The sequence below is a fragment of the Scleropages formosus genome, chromosome 13, assembly GCF_900964775.1.
Source record: "Scleropages formosus chromosome 13, fSclFor1.1, whole genome shotgun sequence".
NCBI classification, from domain to species: Eukaryota; Metazoa; Chordata; class Actinopteri; order Osteoglossiformes; family Osteoglossidae; genus Scleropages; species Scleropages formosus.
In genome coordinates, this window is record NC_041818.1 from 14,637,110 (window position 1) to 14,653,888 (window position 16,779).

The 16,779-nt window shown below is 43.5% G+C and overlaps 2 protein-coding genes across 3 annotated transcripts; one reads left to right on the forward strand and one right to left on the reverse strand.

The window, feature by feature from the left end:
* The first annotated feature begins 241 nt into the window (after positions 1-241).
* On the forward strand, positions 242-4,063 carry LOC108929704 (probable G-protein coupled receptor 132). Its single transcript, XM_018744405.1, has 2 exons — positions 242-1,151; positions 3,019-4,063. Exons 1-2 carry the CDS (start codon positions 574-576, stop codon positions 3,419-3,421), a joined length of 981 nt encoding a protein of 326 aa, XP_018599921.1. The 5' UTR covers positions 242-573; the 3' UTR covers positions 3,422-4,063.
* A 4,528-nt stretch (positions 4,064-8,591) lies between these two features.
* LOC108929702 (prostaglandin D2 receptor 2) lies at positions 8,592-15,809 on the reverse strand. Of its 2 annotated transcripts, none has more exons than XM_018744401.1 (2): positions 15,666-15,809; positions 8,592-10,210 (listed from the first exon to the last, which is right to left on the reverse strand). In XM_018744401.1, the coding sequence occupies exon 2, from the start codon at positions 10,168-10,170 to the stop codon at positions 9,061-9,063; it is 1,110 nt and encodes a 369-aa protein (XP_018599917.1). In that variant the 5' UTR covers positions 10,171-10,210; positions 15,666-15,809; the 3' UTR covers positions 8,592-9,060. The 2 variants fall into 2 exon arrangements, with proteins under 2 accessions (XP_018599917.1, XP_018599918.1); XM_018744402.1 differs by lacking the exon at positions 15,666-15,809 and adding an exon at positions 13,013-13,150.
* Between the last annotated feature and the right edge of the window lie 970 nt (positions 15,810-16,779).

The following is a 16,779-nucleotide window of genomic DNA, read 5'->3' on the forward strand; positions in this document are numbered from 1 at the left end:
GGAACATTTTGGGTGAAAAAAAAAGTCACACTGAGCTACCATGTTGCAAGCAATTTCAACATTGATTTCCACGCTATTTCCTTAGCACACTGTTCCTGAGGGTTTATGTGGTACTTGGTATGACAAACAGTGTGTGTACGGAGAATCTATGAGGTGAGAAGCTGACTCGTGAAGAGTTCCTGGGCATGGTCATAGTTGTGGAGATCAGAGACCAGGATGCTGCTGTAGAAAGGAACCTCGGGAGAGGAACCTCTCAGCTGAAAAGAGACGGAAGACAAATGGTGTCACTCGCAGCTGGGCAGATATCATCGCACAGAAGATTGCTTGCATGAAGACTTCCTTTGTAGGGGCATGGATTGCGTTTCCACATGCTGCTCATTCTTACAATATTTGCTGGTGGAGTGAACACTGCCGTTTTCAGAATACGGAATATAACTGCTTTTCTGACACTGGTGAATCTGTTCGAGGGTTCTGCTGACTTTTATCACACAGGATCAAAGCTAGAACAAGTTTATCGTAAGCTGATCTCTTTTAAAGGTTTCCATTCAGCCTAAATTTGGTGGCTGCTGAAGAATGGAGAATAAAACCTGCAACTTCAGCCTTCATGTGGATATTGTAGGCCTAAAAAGCATCTATAGCGTGGCCTTCTCACTGGGGTTGCCCAGCAATCTGCTGTCCCTCTGGGGACTCTACAAAGTGGGTCTTTCCAATGGAGGCATCCAGCTGGTCTTTCTGTTCAACCTCATGCTGTCAGACCTGCTGCAGCTACTCACCTTACCTCTCTGGATGCTCTACTTGGACAAGAGGCACCACTGGGAGTACAAATCATTCACCTGCAACTCCTTGGCGTATATCTTCTATGTCAACCTTTACGCCAGCGTGGGCTTCCTGTGCCTCACCGCCCTGGACCGTTACCTGGCCATTGTTCACCCCCTGAGCAGTCGTGGTGTCCGCCAGGTCCGGGTTGCCATTGTGTCTGGACTGGTCATCTGGATCTCCATGTTCTTCTTCTGCATGACAGGACTGTACCCCACAGTGTACGACGACACAAGCTGCCTCTGCCTTGAGAATTATCCTGTTACCCAGAGATATGCCTGCTTTAAGATTGCAACTGTGATACTGGGCTTCCTTCTGCCTTGTGCAGTCCTAGGGTAAGACCACAACGCATGTATGTTTTTATGTCTGCGTTAAACTCTTTGTGTGTGACTGTCATGGATCTGCCTGTGTCACCGCTGCTCTGTGTATATGTGTGTTTGTGTATTGTGGTCATTTGAGGGCAGAGGTAGCCACATAGGAGGCACAGGGGTGACAGGTCAGCAGGTTTCCCACACAAAAAAGGGTTTTATTTGTGAACTCTATCCAAATGGACTGAGGACCTACTCCTTTAAGGTAGAGCACAAGAGTAAATGGAAACCAGCAATAGAAGCATCAGCCCTTCATACAAAATGTGATGAGTTCTATTTCTTTATCATGCCCTCCTCCAAGGGGGGCGCAGTAGTGCAGCGGGTTGGACCGCGTCCTGCTCTCCAGTGGGTCTGGGGTTCGAGTCTCGCTTGGGGTGCCTTGCGGCGGACCGGCGTCCCGTCCTGGGTGTGTCCCCTCCCCCTCCGGCCTTACGCCCTGTGTTGCCGGGTGGGCTCCGGGTCCCTGCAACCCCATATGGGACAAGTGGTTCTGAAAATGTGTGTGTGTGTGTGCGTGCGTGCGTGCTCTCCTCCAATTCTCTTAATCACTCAGACCAGCTACTTAGATGTCCATGGTGACCAATCCTCAGGAATAAGCAGCAGGTCAAGCAGGGTCCTTATTCAGAGCATGGAACCAGTCAGGCCAGTGTTCTTTTGAGTGTGTATGATTGTAATGAAATTTTGGATATTTCAAAAAATAGCAGAGGTATCTTCATACCTACAAAGAAGAAAGCACACACACACACACACACACACACACACACCTTGTCCAGAGTAGGGTTGCAGTGAGCCAGAGCCTAACCTGGCAACACAGGGTGTAAGGCTAGAGAAGGAGGGGACACACCCAGCAGGGGACATCAGCCTCGAACCCCAAACCCGCCAGGGAGCAGGACCCAGCCAAATCAGCTGCACCACCACGCCCCTGCGTAACAAAGAAGAAAATGTAAATCATTTAAATAATAAATGACACCACGTTAGATTTGAGAACATGAATATACTGGATCCTCAGCTGAGAACATTACTGAAATCAGAAGTCTGTTGGTAACTTTGTTTATAACTAGAAAGTCACTTTAATTATTAACTCACAATCAATTTAAGATGAATAAATCACTCTTCCTCAACTTACTAATGTGTTAGGTCCTGAGTGAACTGGTCACTCTAAATTGCCCTTTGAGTGTATATGCAAGAGGGGAGCATGGTGGCAGGCACAACAATGCAGTGGGCTTGACCAGGTCCTGCTCTCCAGTGGGTCTGGGGTTCAAGTCCTGCTTGGGGAACCTTGTGACAGACTGGCGTCCCATCCTGGGTGTGTCCCCTCCCCCTCCAGCCTTGCATCCTGTGTTGCTGGGGTAGGCTCTGGCTCACCGCAACCCCGCTTGGGACAAACAGTTTCAGACAATGTGTGTGTGTGTATATATATATATGCAAGAGAATGAATGTGGGTGTGACTGCCTTATGAAATATCAGCCCATCCATGGACTAGTGTTATGTCTAAGGTGTGTGCTGCCTTGTGTCCTATGCCTAAAGATCTACTCCAGACCACCACTATCCTGCTTTGAACAAAGATCATGATGGATGGGTGAATGATGATGAAGAAATAGGACTTTATTGAGACCGGATTGTTGAGGGACCTCTCTGTAATTTGGCAAGCTGTGCATTAGTATTTGACTTCGTACTTGTACAGAACTCGTTATGCTAAAGTGATACACGAGCTACAGAATAAAACAACACTGTGGTGAAACACTGAATTTAGATTATCATGACACAATTTCCTGCATTCCTGTACACTACATGGATGTGACGTAGCTGTCTCTTTTCCTCCGATTCTCTGCAGTTACACCTCCACTCGCATAGCCGTTGCCCTGCGGAACTCCCCTTCCATCCTTGACAACGACCGCCACAAAATTGTGGGAACCCTCATCATCATCATTGTAATCTTTGTTGTCATCTTTGGGCCCTATCACCTGGTAGGTGCCTATAAGTTTGTAGCATTCTTCTTGGTTGAGGACAAATGTCAACTGGAGCAGGCGCTTTTCCTGTGCTACCGCCTGTGCTACGGGCTGACCAGCCTCAACAACCTCCTGAATCCTCTCCTCTACATCTTCATGTGCACTGATACCCGACACAAGCTCAAGGAGTCCCTGCCCTGCCTGGGTTGCAGTAAAGACACCGGAGAGAAGACGCCAGCTGAGATCAATGACAGGAACACAGCGTTGACCTGTGAAACAAAAATGTAAACATCAAGAGCTCCCAAAGTTTTGCACCAGTGAGTTTCCACAAGGCCTACAGCACGGATGCAGGTTGGTGTCACACCTGTACCAAACTGGCCAAATCTGTGAGAAAGAGGCCTGGGAAACACAAACTGGTCCTCATTGTCTTGGGTGCATGAAGTATCTGAGGAAATCTTCCCCTTGTTGCACAGCGATGAGAGTTTGCAGTCAGCCAGGTGGATACTGAGCTGTGCACAGAATCATGCCAGTAGGACTCTGTACCACAAGCAGATCTAGCTTGCAGTATTATTGTCTTATTACTTGTTTTGTACATATCACTTTGTGATCAACGTATTAAGTAAGGTAAATAAAGCAAATGCATCAGATGACTTAAACGTTTAAATTGCCACTAGTGTTTGCCACTAATTTGCTGTGTTGAACATATCACATGGGTTGTGTTGCTGTATATTCTGTAGTTCTTCTGTAATTCTTCTCCTGGTGCAGCTGTCTATCACTATCCATGTATAAAATATTATCTTGGTGAGGTTTACTTCTGTTTTATTATCTAACAAATATTTAAATAATGTTCAGTCTAATGTCAAATAAATTTTATAAAGTACCAGTCCAAAGGTTAAGTAAAGTTGCTGTAAAGTTTTTTTTTTCTTTCAAATTTTCATAAATTTCATTGTTTATAACCAGGTCAGTTTACCAGATAGTTCCTGCACAGCTTTGAGCTGTTTCCGGATGTTATCTCACTGAAGAATTAAGGGCTCCCCAGCTACCCATGACCACATGGGTACACAGCTTCCTCCACACTGCAGCCAAGAGCCACACAGGCACAATTCATCTTCTTCATCTTAAAAAATACTCAGTATTTGGACCCATATACTTCATAAGTTTACTGATTAGTCCATTAGCCCGACTTCCACCCCTCCAAAGTTCAGTTTCACTGTTCATTCAACTATTCAAAGATCTTTAACAAAAAGTCTATATTCTTTTCACACTACATCCTGAATTCTGTCTTTCATGAAGTGATGGAGCACAAGTTTTAACTCTTACATGTCTGACAAGGATTTTTCTTTTAATTTATCTGGTCCATGTGAGAGGCTTCCTCTACAAATATGTGAGTTACTCAAGCGTTTAACTTTTCTCCACTACAAAAGTTTGATTTGAGACGTTTGAACTACATGATAATTCACATTAATTCTAGAATATCTGGGTCACCCTTTTGGAACTTTTTAGATTGTGCTACATAAACACCATTGTGTTTGGTATGGTAACCCTTCATTCCTTTGGTATGTATCTACACTTTTAGTTTACCCTTATTACCAAACATACAGCTCAGAGTAACCAGAAGTGAATTTCACCACAGCAATGAGTTATAAATGAGGACCTAGTTCTTAAACCACAGTCTGTTTGTCGAATACCACTGTTTTTGCTAGTGCTCAGTACATGAGTAGCTGTCTATAGAACTGTTGAAAATCTTGAATGTTGAAAATCCCCCTATGGTACTGAAGGAAAGATGGAAAGGAGTTCATTCTATCTCATCAGAGTCTAAAAATCAAGAACATATGCGCTTTCAGTTCTGAACCTTTCGTGTGTGGGACCACTTTACAAAGTGGTGGAGCATACTGCTCTTGTTCAGAGGGAGGGAGAAATTAGGCCCTCTAGGTAACATGATGTAGGTCCTTTGATCGTCTTGTAGGCTGTAAACCAGCATCTTGATCTCGATAAAAGCAGCTACAGGAAGCCAGTCGTTTAGAGACTAGGAGGGGAGATACATGACAATGTTTTGGCAAGTCAAACACAACTCATGCTACAACGTTCTGGATCAGCTGGAGAGGCTTCATGTTAGAGGGCAGAAGACCGGACAGGAGGGAGATGCAATCGTTCAGGTGAGATATTGCCACAACCTGGACAAGGAGTGTAAGCATGTTGTGAGATATAGGGAGATCCTACAGATGGTATGTTGGAGGTATCCACAGTATCAGGTTATGGCTTCAATGTTCTGGGAGAAGCACAGACATGAGGTGATTGTTACTCCCAGACTGTTGACTGATGAAGTGGATAAAATGAGTGATTTGTCCAGTTTGACAGAAAGTTTCCAACAGGTGGACAGATCTGCTGAGAGGTTAAAGATTTACATCACGGAGCAACTGGATTGTAAATGGTAATAAGTCATCAGAGCAGACATGTCCTAGAGGCAAGCTACAATACAACAAGAGGATATGAATGTAGCTGCAGCAGGAAAAGACAAGAGTTGTGTATTATCGGCATATGAGTAATAGGAGAAGTTATATAAATGGTGTAAATGATATAAATAGTAAAAGGCCAGGCACAGAACCCTGTGGAACACCAGATGAAATGGAATGAGGGGAAGACAAGGCGCCACAACAAAGCACCTGGTATGTTCTACCTGATACGTAAGACTCAAGTGTTTCAGTTTTCTCACTTGATTGCAAGCTTTTCTAATGAGGATGATAGGACTGGGTGAATGACAGTGTCAAACACTGTAGGGGGGAATGAGCAGAATGAGGACCAGGGAAAGGCAGGTAGCTCTAGTTGACCTAACAGTTTCTGAGAGTGCAACGAAAATTTCAACTAACTATAGTCACTACAAAGAGGGAATGTTTAAGAAAGCCTAGTTTTCTCACATAAATACAGTATTTGGGTGTAAGGCCTAGCAATACTACCAACCAACCAACCAATGTCAACAACCGCTTGTGCCAAGTGGGGTCGCGGAGAACCGGAGCCTAACCCGGCAACACAAGGCGCAAGGCCGAAGGGGGAGGGGACACACCCAGGATGGGACATCAGTCCGTCATAAGGCACCCCATGCAGGACTCAAACCGGAGACCCGCCACACAGTGGGCACCCCAGCAGTACTATCTATAATTTATAATATAAAACTGTACTATTGTTAATGTTTTTGGTCCCTAATGACACCTGCTTCCCCAAAAACTGCACTTCAGCAAAACAACGCAGAAAATATCACTTCACAGGGGAGTCAACAATGCAATTCTTGCAAATGAAAATAAAATCTTTCTTTATTTCACTTCTTTAGTTCCGACAAAATTGCTCCCCCTTGTGGAGAAAATGGTGAAAGAACTTTACTTTATTGACTTTATTGACTTTATTAACTTCACCCCCCACCAAGCCTCCCCTACCCCCTGATGTTACTTTATTTTTCAATACGTCATATTAAAAATGTCCATCTCTCTGGAATAGATATTAATATGTGCATGAAATCATTCTAAAGGTTTACTGTCTCATGTTGAGCCTGTACTATAACTCAAGGCAATCTTGTAAGGCAATACTTGTAATTGAAATTACTCTATCCCCATGGACTAAAGATTTCACATTTGAAAAGACAGTCTAGAGGATAATATTACTAAAGATAATGTGATGAGCTACTAATATGAATTTTCTGTAGTCTTAGCAGAAGCATCATTTAGTCTTCAACGGATGTATTAAATCAAACAACGTTATTAAACTTATAAAGTAATATAACATTTAATTTAGTGATAAGCCTGCTCATAGCAGTTGCTGTATAAAGGCTTGAAGATGTACAAAGGCCTGGAACATCATGGTTCCTTGTTTTCATAAATATATAAATGATATATAAATATAGATAATAATAAATATAAACAAATGTTTATTTGTATTCAAATGGAGGAATTAAACCAAACAAGGAAGCGCTGTGCTCCCACTGAGCAACAGAACCTTGTTTACACAGCTGACGACCAGCCGGCTGTATTTATGCCTCTGGTCGGTATTTATGTCAACAAGGTCATCATCCATGCTTCGGCTTTCACTGGGTTGTATTGGTCAGTTACACAAAGACCCACTGCATGTCAGTGTTTCCACCTGCTCACACATTACACGTAAAGATGAAAGATCAGTTTTATTTTGTGCCGCTGACTTTACCAGAAGGAGTTGTGAAGTAATCTATTCATTTCAGTACAAGCAAGTTCATTTATTGCTTCTCTACAAGGTTCGCGAAGGGAAGCTTGTTTCAATATGTGATAGTTTAGTGTTGATGGCTTCATTATGGACACTATGGTATCAACGGCTAAAGAATGGCTTGAGAATATGTCAATTTCTTTTATTGGAAACAGAAATTATCGTATTTCTTTCAGATTCTCACTGTTCCAGATTGAGATGATTCCTGATATAGTGGATGATTCTAGAGTGACATCACCACAAGTCTAACTCATTATTGACGAACACTTGTGTTGCTTCCAAGGACACAATAAAAACATGAAGCCATCTTCTTCCACACCTTTTGTTGCTGTGTTAATTACTTTTTAAATTTTTTTTCTTAATTAGCAATGAGTAAGTACCCATTCAGGGTAAGTACGTTGTTCAGCTTCAAAGTCCACGTGTTTCACCCTACACATAGTGAGCCCAACTGGATGTTGTGCATCCAGTGTTTTATGGCTGAAAAGTTTTTTCCCATATTTGGAGAAGGTTTGCTAAAGCTCATTTTGACCCATGTTGCTAACATAACCATGTTATGGTCTCTTGCTGCCAGCGGGGAAACTTACCATCCATCTAGCCACACGGGTGACATTTACAACTGCTCAGTTTTAATGTGTATAAATCCACATTGCTACCAGTATTCATTTTAATGCAAAGCATGTCCTATGAACCCTAAGGGGTTTATTATGTGAATTTCTCTGGAATCTAATTCCTTCAGGTTTTTTATACATTTATTTTTTTAAGTCGTTTGCAATGGGGCTTCAACATTTGTTTAATTTCTTAATCACATCTCGCAATGGACGTTTCAATTTTGAGTTAGTTTATGTTCCACTCCAGCTCCTTCATCTCCTACAGTTTCATCATGTGCTCACAAGGGGTCTTGCTTACTCCACCTTTCACACTCCTCCCGAGCAGCTTTCTGTAACCTCTGCAATATGTAGATATAAAGACTTTCTATTTCAGCCTCAACAAACAGTTGTTGCCTACATTGGCATAGAAGAGAAAAACAATGAACACAAAGTAGTTGTGCAAACGTTGTAACGGAGGAATTATAAAGCATTTCTTTTCAAGGATACTGCAGTATGATTTATTATATATAAGTACATTTTGAATTAAGAACAACATGAGCACATAATAAAAAGGACTTATTTATTGGACTATAAGAATAACATAATTATGACTACACAACAGACAAATAGTATAGCTGTATTGCACTATGATAAATACTACACTTCGTCAGTTTTCATAGCAGTACTGCAAGAAGAGGTACAACACAGAAAACGCACCAAAATCGCAAAACAGGACTGCTTTATAATGATACTATAGTTTTCCACTCCCAGACCTAGAGCACCTAAAGCACAAATCCACCTGGTTTCTTCATATCAAAGAACATGATGGTCTAGAATGTTCATAAAGGGGTGTGGTATCAGAGAAGTCAGGTTTAATATCAGATGAGGCAAAGGTGTCCATACCTGTCCTATGAGTCTAACAGATAACGTGTAAGGTTGTGGTGGTTTGGAACATGGGTCAAACATAACTGAAGATCAGTAACGAGGAAGAAAGCTTGGAAACAGATGTAGTACATGATGAGGTCAAAGAGCAACAAGAAGGAGAACTGTGTCCTGGGTGGACCCTCAGTATGGCATCTCGAAAAAAGATTTATCTTTGGATGTGCGGCACCATCTTCAAAACACAGCAGGGTGCTCTTCTTCCCCATCACCACTCCTTCCATGGCCTGGGTTGACGCACACCATCTGTCCACGATGCAGTAGTTCACTGGTGCTAACAGAGGAGCGGGCGGTGCTGCGGCGGTAGCAAGCGTCAGCCATGTCCTCCACCAGCACGCTCTCCATCACTGAGGCCAGTGACTGACGGATCTTGGTCAGGAAGTCGGGGCAGCTGAAGACGTAGAGCACAGGGTTTAGCACGCTGTTGATGAAGGCCAGGCTGGCTGCGGGAGGCATGGCCAAGTCTACAGTGCGCCGCAGCTCAGGCCTATAATGTGCCACTGCCTCCAGCAAGCAGAACAGATGGTAAGGTATCCAACAGAGCACAAAGCTCACCACCACTGCAACCACCAACCGGAAGAAGCGGTAGGTGCGTTTTCGGCCGCGGCGAGTGATGCTAGAGCTAACGGCCATATAGCTTCCCACAATGGCCAGCAGGGGGAGCAGGAAGGCGATGAAAAACTTGCTAATGGACATGGCATCCTGTCGAGTTGCACACAGCTGTGTGGCATTTCCTCCGGGAGGAAAGAACTGCATGAAGTTATAGTAGCAAATGATCCTCCCATCGTGTCGCTTGATAGTGTCACGGAACAGGTAGTAGGGCACGGTATTGAGGAAGGCCAGAACCCAGAGGGTAGCACACACGGCCATGGCGAGGCGCACATCCCTGTAGTTCTGGGCCCAGACCGGCCGCAATGACACCAGGCAGCGGTCCAGGCTGATGACAGCCAGAAGGGAGCCACTGACAAACATATTGAGGAAGAATATTGAGGAGTGGATCTTGCAGAAAGTGGTGCCAAGAATCCAAGTGTTGCCCTTGGCCAGGTAGAGTGTGAAGAAAGGCAGCGAGGCAGTGGCAAGCAGGTCGGATGCAGCCAGGTTGAGGATCCATATGCTGAGGACTGAGCGGGGAACCCTGAAGCCGATGACCCAGAGGATTAGCACGTTCTCAAAGATGCCAAAGGCCGAGACCAGGCCATGGAGACACACTGTGCCTACACTTGCCTTCCTGTCTGAAAAATTGGAGCGAATCATGTCTTGGATAATGGGGCAGTATGTTTCCTGCATCTTCTTGTCCTATTTGGCGTCTGCTGGCACTTATGAGGATCTGTAGGAATCATGAGGAAACCAGTAAATTACAGAAAAATCTGCCATAAAAACCATTCTACTGATATACATTGAAAGTGATAAATGCTTCTAAAATGTTTTAGCTGAAAGCTGTTGAAAATGCATGCTTTCCTTTATAAATTCAAATAAGAGAGAGAGAGAACAGCGTAGATCTGTGTAACAGGTATCAGTTTAATATTTTGACCACCAGAGGATCCAGAGAAAAGGAAGCATATTTCCAGGAATTTCCATTTGATCTTCATGCACCAAGAAAAAAGACCATTAAAAAAATAAAGAACTTTGAACAAGCACAGTGAGTGGATTTTTGCATGTAGAGAAAAAAGGTATGAGTACTTTCAAGATGCGTTAGTCAGTTAATGTTGATAGCAGTAGCAGAGGGCCCTAAACTCTAAGGGACCACTTTGGGTTGAGAAGGTCCCCACTGGAGTGAAAGAAAGCCACAGTAGAAGGTGAAAACATGTCCAAAAGTGGAATTCAGGATCACAAACTACACAATGCCAATGGTTACACTGCCCTCTACATTCCCACAGGAGGTAGAGGGAGGGTCACTTACAATTTTTTTTTTTTTTAAATTGTATTTTTGCCAGGCAGAATAGATTATAAAATGAGGGGAAATAATACGGTGGCTGACAATCGAGAAAAACAACTAGAGGCTCAGAGGCACTGTTTTTCCAGATTCTCAACCACCACATTATTTGCATATTGGTGAGCTTTGCTAATTAATCAGGGTCAATGAAGTTGGGGTTTTGTATGGACGTCCTACACATGGCTGTTCTTCACAGCGATCTGTGCTCCTCTTCTCTTCCAGCAGCTTTACCTTAAGGATGATGGGGGGGTTAAATGCTGACAGTCACATTTCTTTCTTGTATTGCAGAGATCAGTGGGAAGAACAGCCGCATGTAGGATACCTGTGCAAAACCCATGCTGATACAACTTCACCAACGGAGGGTCACCAGCAGGACACGCATTGCTGGGTGGTTACTCCGTTACTACAACAAAGACCATGACATGTCAACCTGAATGACACTATCATCCAGATCACAAAAATAAAAGTTTAAAGAAAAGTCACACCATCACATGGGATAGCTTTACTCAGTTTTTACATTGTTCTGGTAAGACATGGAAAGTCATCTCAGGCTATTCTCTCTCTGGGTTCGTGGGGGCTGGACTTGCAGGGAGTTATTAATGCAGCAGGTCTTGTGTCTGATGCTGAACAGTGCTGCTGAGACAGCACATCATACAAAATATGCCCTGAGGTTTCAGTGCATGTAGCATCTACACAGCTTTATCTCTTTTTGAGGTTCTTTAATCTTTGTCTATCTAGCTGTGAATCATGAAAAACAAGCAAACCTTGATCTTTCTGCTTTCTTGCTTCTGCCCAGAATTTGGAACATTTTTACTGCACGCTAATGTGATTACTTTCTTTCTCAAAAAGAAAATACACAAGAATGAGAAAAGCATAGCTGTGACATTTGCAGCCCTCTGCTTACTAAGATAACTCTGAGCTAAGATCTCCTTTATGCACCATGCCTTTTGCTGAACAGGGTTGGATGTTATTTCACAATGCATTTCATAAGTTTAGCATAAACACACACAGACACACACACACACACAAGCCACTTGTCCCAAGCAGGGTCACAGCAAGCCAGAGCCTAACCCAGAAACACAGGGTGCAAGACTGGAGGGGGAGGGGACGCACCCAGGGCAGGATGCCAGTCCGTCGTAAGGCACCCTAAGGGGGGACTCGAACCCCAGGCCCACCGCAGAACAGGACCTGGTCAAACCTGCTGCACCACCGCACCCCCAATAGCATAAACATTTGGTATATATTTTCCTACGCACACCTTGGGCAGTATGCAAAGTATTAGAACACCACAGTTGAATAACAGTTGCAACAAAATATTACATATTTCCAGGAAGAAAAATTACTATCTCTAAACCATGACTACATTTTCTGTAAACTTCTCCTTTTCAATTAGTCATCCGCTCAAAAGGTTTGAACAGGAAACCAGCAGACATGTGTTCAAAGCTTTTCTAAAATCAGTTCCTAGAGACGTAGGAAACTCATGAGTTGTTTTGCTCTCACTCTTCTGTCAAGTTTATTGGAAAAATTTTTTTAAAAATTGGTGTAGTTATCGGGATTTGTCTGTGTTTATGCACCTACTTGAACGATGAACCTCGGCGTAGCAAGTGGAAGGGAACTAACTAGGTTTGCTTGAGACCTTCATGTCTGTAGCTATGTCTCCTTCTCTCAATGTAATGCATAAATTGTACTTTTGCTGAGATGTACGTCACTTTGGACAAAAAAAAGCATCTGCTAAATGAATAATTTACTCATTTAGGAGATGCTTTTCTCCAAAGCAACGTACATCTCATAATATAATTTGTACATTACATTAGGAGAAAGAGACATAGTTGCAGATGTGTGATTCTTAAGTAAACCTAGTTTATTACTTTCCACTTGATGCACCGATGTTCATCACTCGAGTAGGTGCATAAAACTCAGGATAGATGGATCCTGATCACCTTCCTACAATTTTTTCTTTAAATAAGGTACGCAAACATTCACATACAATGCCGGAGTACCAGCTGCGTAAAGGCTTATCTGGGGATGATCATAAAGTTACGGTGCATGAATATTTACACCATACATAACCCCTAGCATGGCATAAACCTTCAAAATGAGAACATGCACCATCTAATTTACGTTGAAAGACTCGGACCCAATTATGCACTTCATTCCAAAAGGTGTGCTCCCTCATTTACCTAGCTGAGCCCTTACCTTAAATATCTCGTCTTTTTTCCTGTTTTGGTTCACCTCTGAGTTCTTAGCTACCACTTCCTGATAGCTGTTACTCAATGTGCACTTTATCAAGAGTCTTACAATCCACACACACACACATTGTCTGAAACCACTTGTTCCAAGCAGAGTCACAGTGAGTCAAAGCCTAACCCAGTAACACAGGGCATAAGGCTGGGGGGGGGGGGGCCACACCCAGGATAAGACGTCACAAGTCCGTCACAAGGCACCTCAAGTGGGACTTGAACCCCAGACCCACCAGAGAGCAGGCACAGGCCAAACCCACTGCAGCACCACGCCCCTGTGCCCTCCCCCATTCTAATCCATACAGATAAAACAGAACATCGATCGAAGCTGTGCCTCTGACTTTTGCATGAATACATTTTTTGTCTGTGCACGATGCTTGTTGGACATTAAAGAGACTGATTTTTCACAGCATGAACAAACAAGAAGATACACTTGCAAAGTTTCAATTAACTTGCAAGCAAAGCATTTAAGAATTTACAGATATTGTCCAAAATGGTATCAAGGGTCATGTCTTTCTTTAATGCAACATGTTTATTTGCACAGCCCAAATCCCAGGGCTGTCTCAGATTGTTTATTAGTCCCCTGATAGGCAGTGTATGCATACTTTCCCACGGATTTTCAATACAGGATTCGTGCTGGATTTTCAAAACAATAGATAATGAATAACATCATCATCTATTAGTGCAAGAAGCAATTCACTGGCAGTGCATGTAAAACGACTGCACTCAACACATCATAAAAATACAATTGGCGGAAATTTTTCTGGTAGGTGTTTCAGTATTGTATGATTTGGGATTTATCCAGCTTAATCAGTAATCCCCTCTTCAGAGTATCTATTAGCCTCTGAGAAGTAGCATAATGTTGCTGCTCACATGCCACTGCTCTTCACAGTTTATACACAACTGTCTCCTAGAGGCAACGCTCACCCTGTGAGCAATCCTTTTTTGGAGAGCCCTCACATTGTATCTAATGCTAATTCCTCATGCTGAAATGCAGAAGTCCATGTTAAGGGCTGCAGAGCCTTCCATACACCCTACACACCTGATGCCTGTCCATCTTGAGCTGATTTGTCTCACAGCCACACTGGTGCACACCTGCATGTATTCATGTAGCTGTCACTTTTCTCCAAAGCGACTTACATTGTTAAGCTATTTATACAACTTGATCATTTTTACTGGAGCAATTCAGGTTAGGTACCTTATTGGTACAGGTACCTTCTGTGGTAGGAGGTGGGATTCAAAAGGCTCAAACCACTATGTCAGCAGCAGTGAGGCAGCAGGTAGTGCAGTTGCTCCATGAAGTCCCAATCCCTGCTCTTAACAATGGTATCTGACCCCACTGGCTTGGCAATTTTAGGCTACAGCCGGGGTTCTGGTGGGTAAATTCTTTTGTTAATATAATCCACTTTTTTGCACAGGCTGTGTGGTGGTACAAGTAGCGCTGCTGTCTTACAGCACCTGGGTGGTCTGAGGAAAAGTGGGTTCGATCCCTGTTCAGTCTGTGTGGAGTTTGCATGCTCTCTCTGTGTCTCCGTGGCTTTCCTTCAGATATTCTGGTTTCCTTCTACAGGTCAAACACATCCTGTTCAGGTTCACCCATAGTGTGTGTGAGTGACAGAAAGTGTGTTTCACTGGTGTATGGATGACTCATTGTAAGTAGTGTATTTAGCACTGTAAATCACTTTGCGTAGAAAGGAGTGGGCTGATAGTACTATAGGGTTGAGTGGAAGTCACATGGAGAAAAGTGTCTGTCAAATGAGAAAATGTGAATTTACAGCTATGCAACACATTGGAATGTATCAGTCTGATAAACAAATACTAATGTAAATCTTTCTGGGAAAGTAGCTTCAGCAAAACAAATAAATGCAAATAATTACACTGGGGGCTCATCTACTACAGTAAACAGAAAGTAAGAAGCCTTTTTCAAAAACTGAACTTAAAGCAGATCGACATGATAACGTGTTCGGTATTGGATCCACATTTGATTTTTGTTTGATTTTTTTTTTTACTGGAGTATATCAAGATAATTAATTACTGCTACTACTAGATAACTGTCACAATAAATATCAAAAATTTTTATATCACTGCACAGCAGCCCTATGATTCATAGTATGAAAGAAAAAAACGGCGAATATTTATATTAATATATACATTTTAAAGATATTAATTATCATGACAGCAGTTGTTTGAACGGAAAATCACAGCTTTTGTTTAACATCTAAAGCTGACACTCTGTCAGTTACATTCTTTCTGAAACAAGCAAGGGGCAGTTTGCTCTAAAAATTGAAGTTAGATAGTAAAGACAACGCGGAACCAATTTGACAATGGAGCACACAAACCGCACAGCGCGCGCACTACCGCACTTAATCTCTCGCGATGACAATCGTCTCCATCTGCGCTCCAGCGGCTCTAGTCGCGCTGCGCCCGCGCGCCTCGCCGCTCTGCTCGAAAAGCGATGTGAGGAAGCACCCTGCGTTTTAAAATGTGTACAACTTTCCTCAGAAAGAGAGAAAATAATAAGAACAGAAAAGGGAAAACGGACAAAAAATAAAAATGGAAGAAAAAGGTTGCTCAGATTAGTTGAAAAAAATATTATAAGAAAGCGTTACCTTTCCCGTTGACCAAGCGTTTTTCGAATACGCGGTGGTCTTCTGGCAGCGCGAGAAACTCATTAAATCCTCGCGGGGTTACGTCACGCCCGTTCTAGGGTTGCGACAGCGCCAAGCAAAGAGACGCGCGCTGCTTTTGACAAACCGTTCACTCTCATTACTGCATAGCAAGTGTGTGTGTGTGTGTGTGTGTGCGTGTGTGTGCGCGTGCGCTCCGCAGATACGGGAAACCAGACATATGCGAAAACAGAGCGCCGCATCTCTTTGTTTCTTATCAAGTTTTCACTGAAGTGTACCCGGCCGCGTAGTCAACTTTTAACCGTTTTTTCGCATTATGCTGGTTCACATGGCTATAATAGACCTGAAATTTTAGCAAGGTGTCCATTGTTGTGTGTCGATAATGGCTTGTCCATGGTAGGGTCGTACTGCTCCAGAGTCTATCCCAGAACCGCAAGGTACGAGTCACTGTAGGCCATGGCATGGACAGTATGTCAGGTTATGACAGTAATCACTCACACATTTACACAATAATTTACCTGAAACACCTGTCTTTTGTACAGACCCAGGTCAGGACGCGCTGGAGAGATTATCACAGCTGGTATAGAAAAAGAGGGGGATGCGGTGGCGCAGCAGGCTTGGCTGGGTCCTGCTCTCTGGTGGGTCTGGGGTTCGAGTCATGCTTGGAGTGCCTTGTGTTGGACTGATGTCCTGTACTGGGTGTGTTCTCTCTCCCTCTGGCCTTGTGCCCTGTGTTGCTGGGTTAGGCTCTGGCTTGCTGCGACCTCCACTTTGGACAAGCGGTTTCAGTCAATCTGTGTGTGTGTGTGTGTGTGGGTGGGCGGTCTGGAAAAACCTAGGATTCCTCAAGAGAAGTTGGCACACATGGGTGGGAATAGGAAGGTTTGGGCTTACTGGCTCTGCCTGGTACCACCATGACTCTTCAGAAGGAAACCGACCAACTGACATGTTTTTGTGATGGAACCACAGCAGCCTACACAACAACATAGGGATCCAAACCCCACACAGACTGAGCTTGGTTCAAACCCACGTCTGAACACCCAGCCCAGGCACTGTGAGGCCCCAGTCCTGGCTGCTGTACCAATGGGCCAGTCAT

What these genes read in the sequence shown, in the direction of transcription:
- LOC108929704 (XM_018744405.1), top strand. Translation starts at nt 574, where the DNA reads ATGGAGAATAAAACCTGCAACTTCAGCCTTCATGTGGATATTGTAGGC. An exon ending in CTGCCTTGTGCAGTCCTAGG is followed by an intron (nt 1,152 to 3,018) that starts GTAAGACCACAA and finishes GATTCTCTGCAG; the next exon opens with TTACACCTCCACTCGCATAG.
- LOC108929702 (XM_018744401.1), bottom strand. Translation starts at nt 10,170, where the DNA reads ATGCAGGAAACATACTGCCCCATTATCCAAGACATGATTCGCTCCAAT.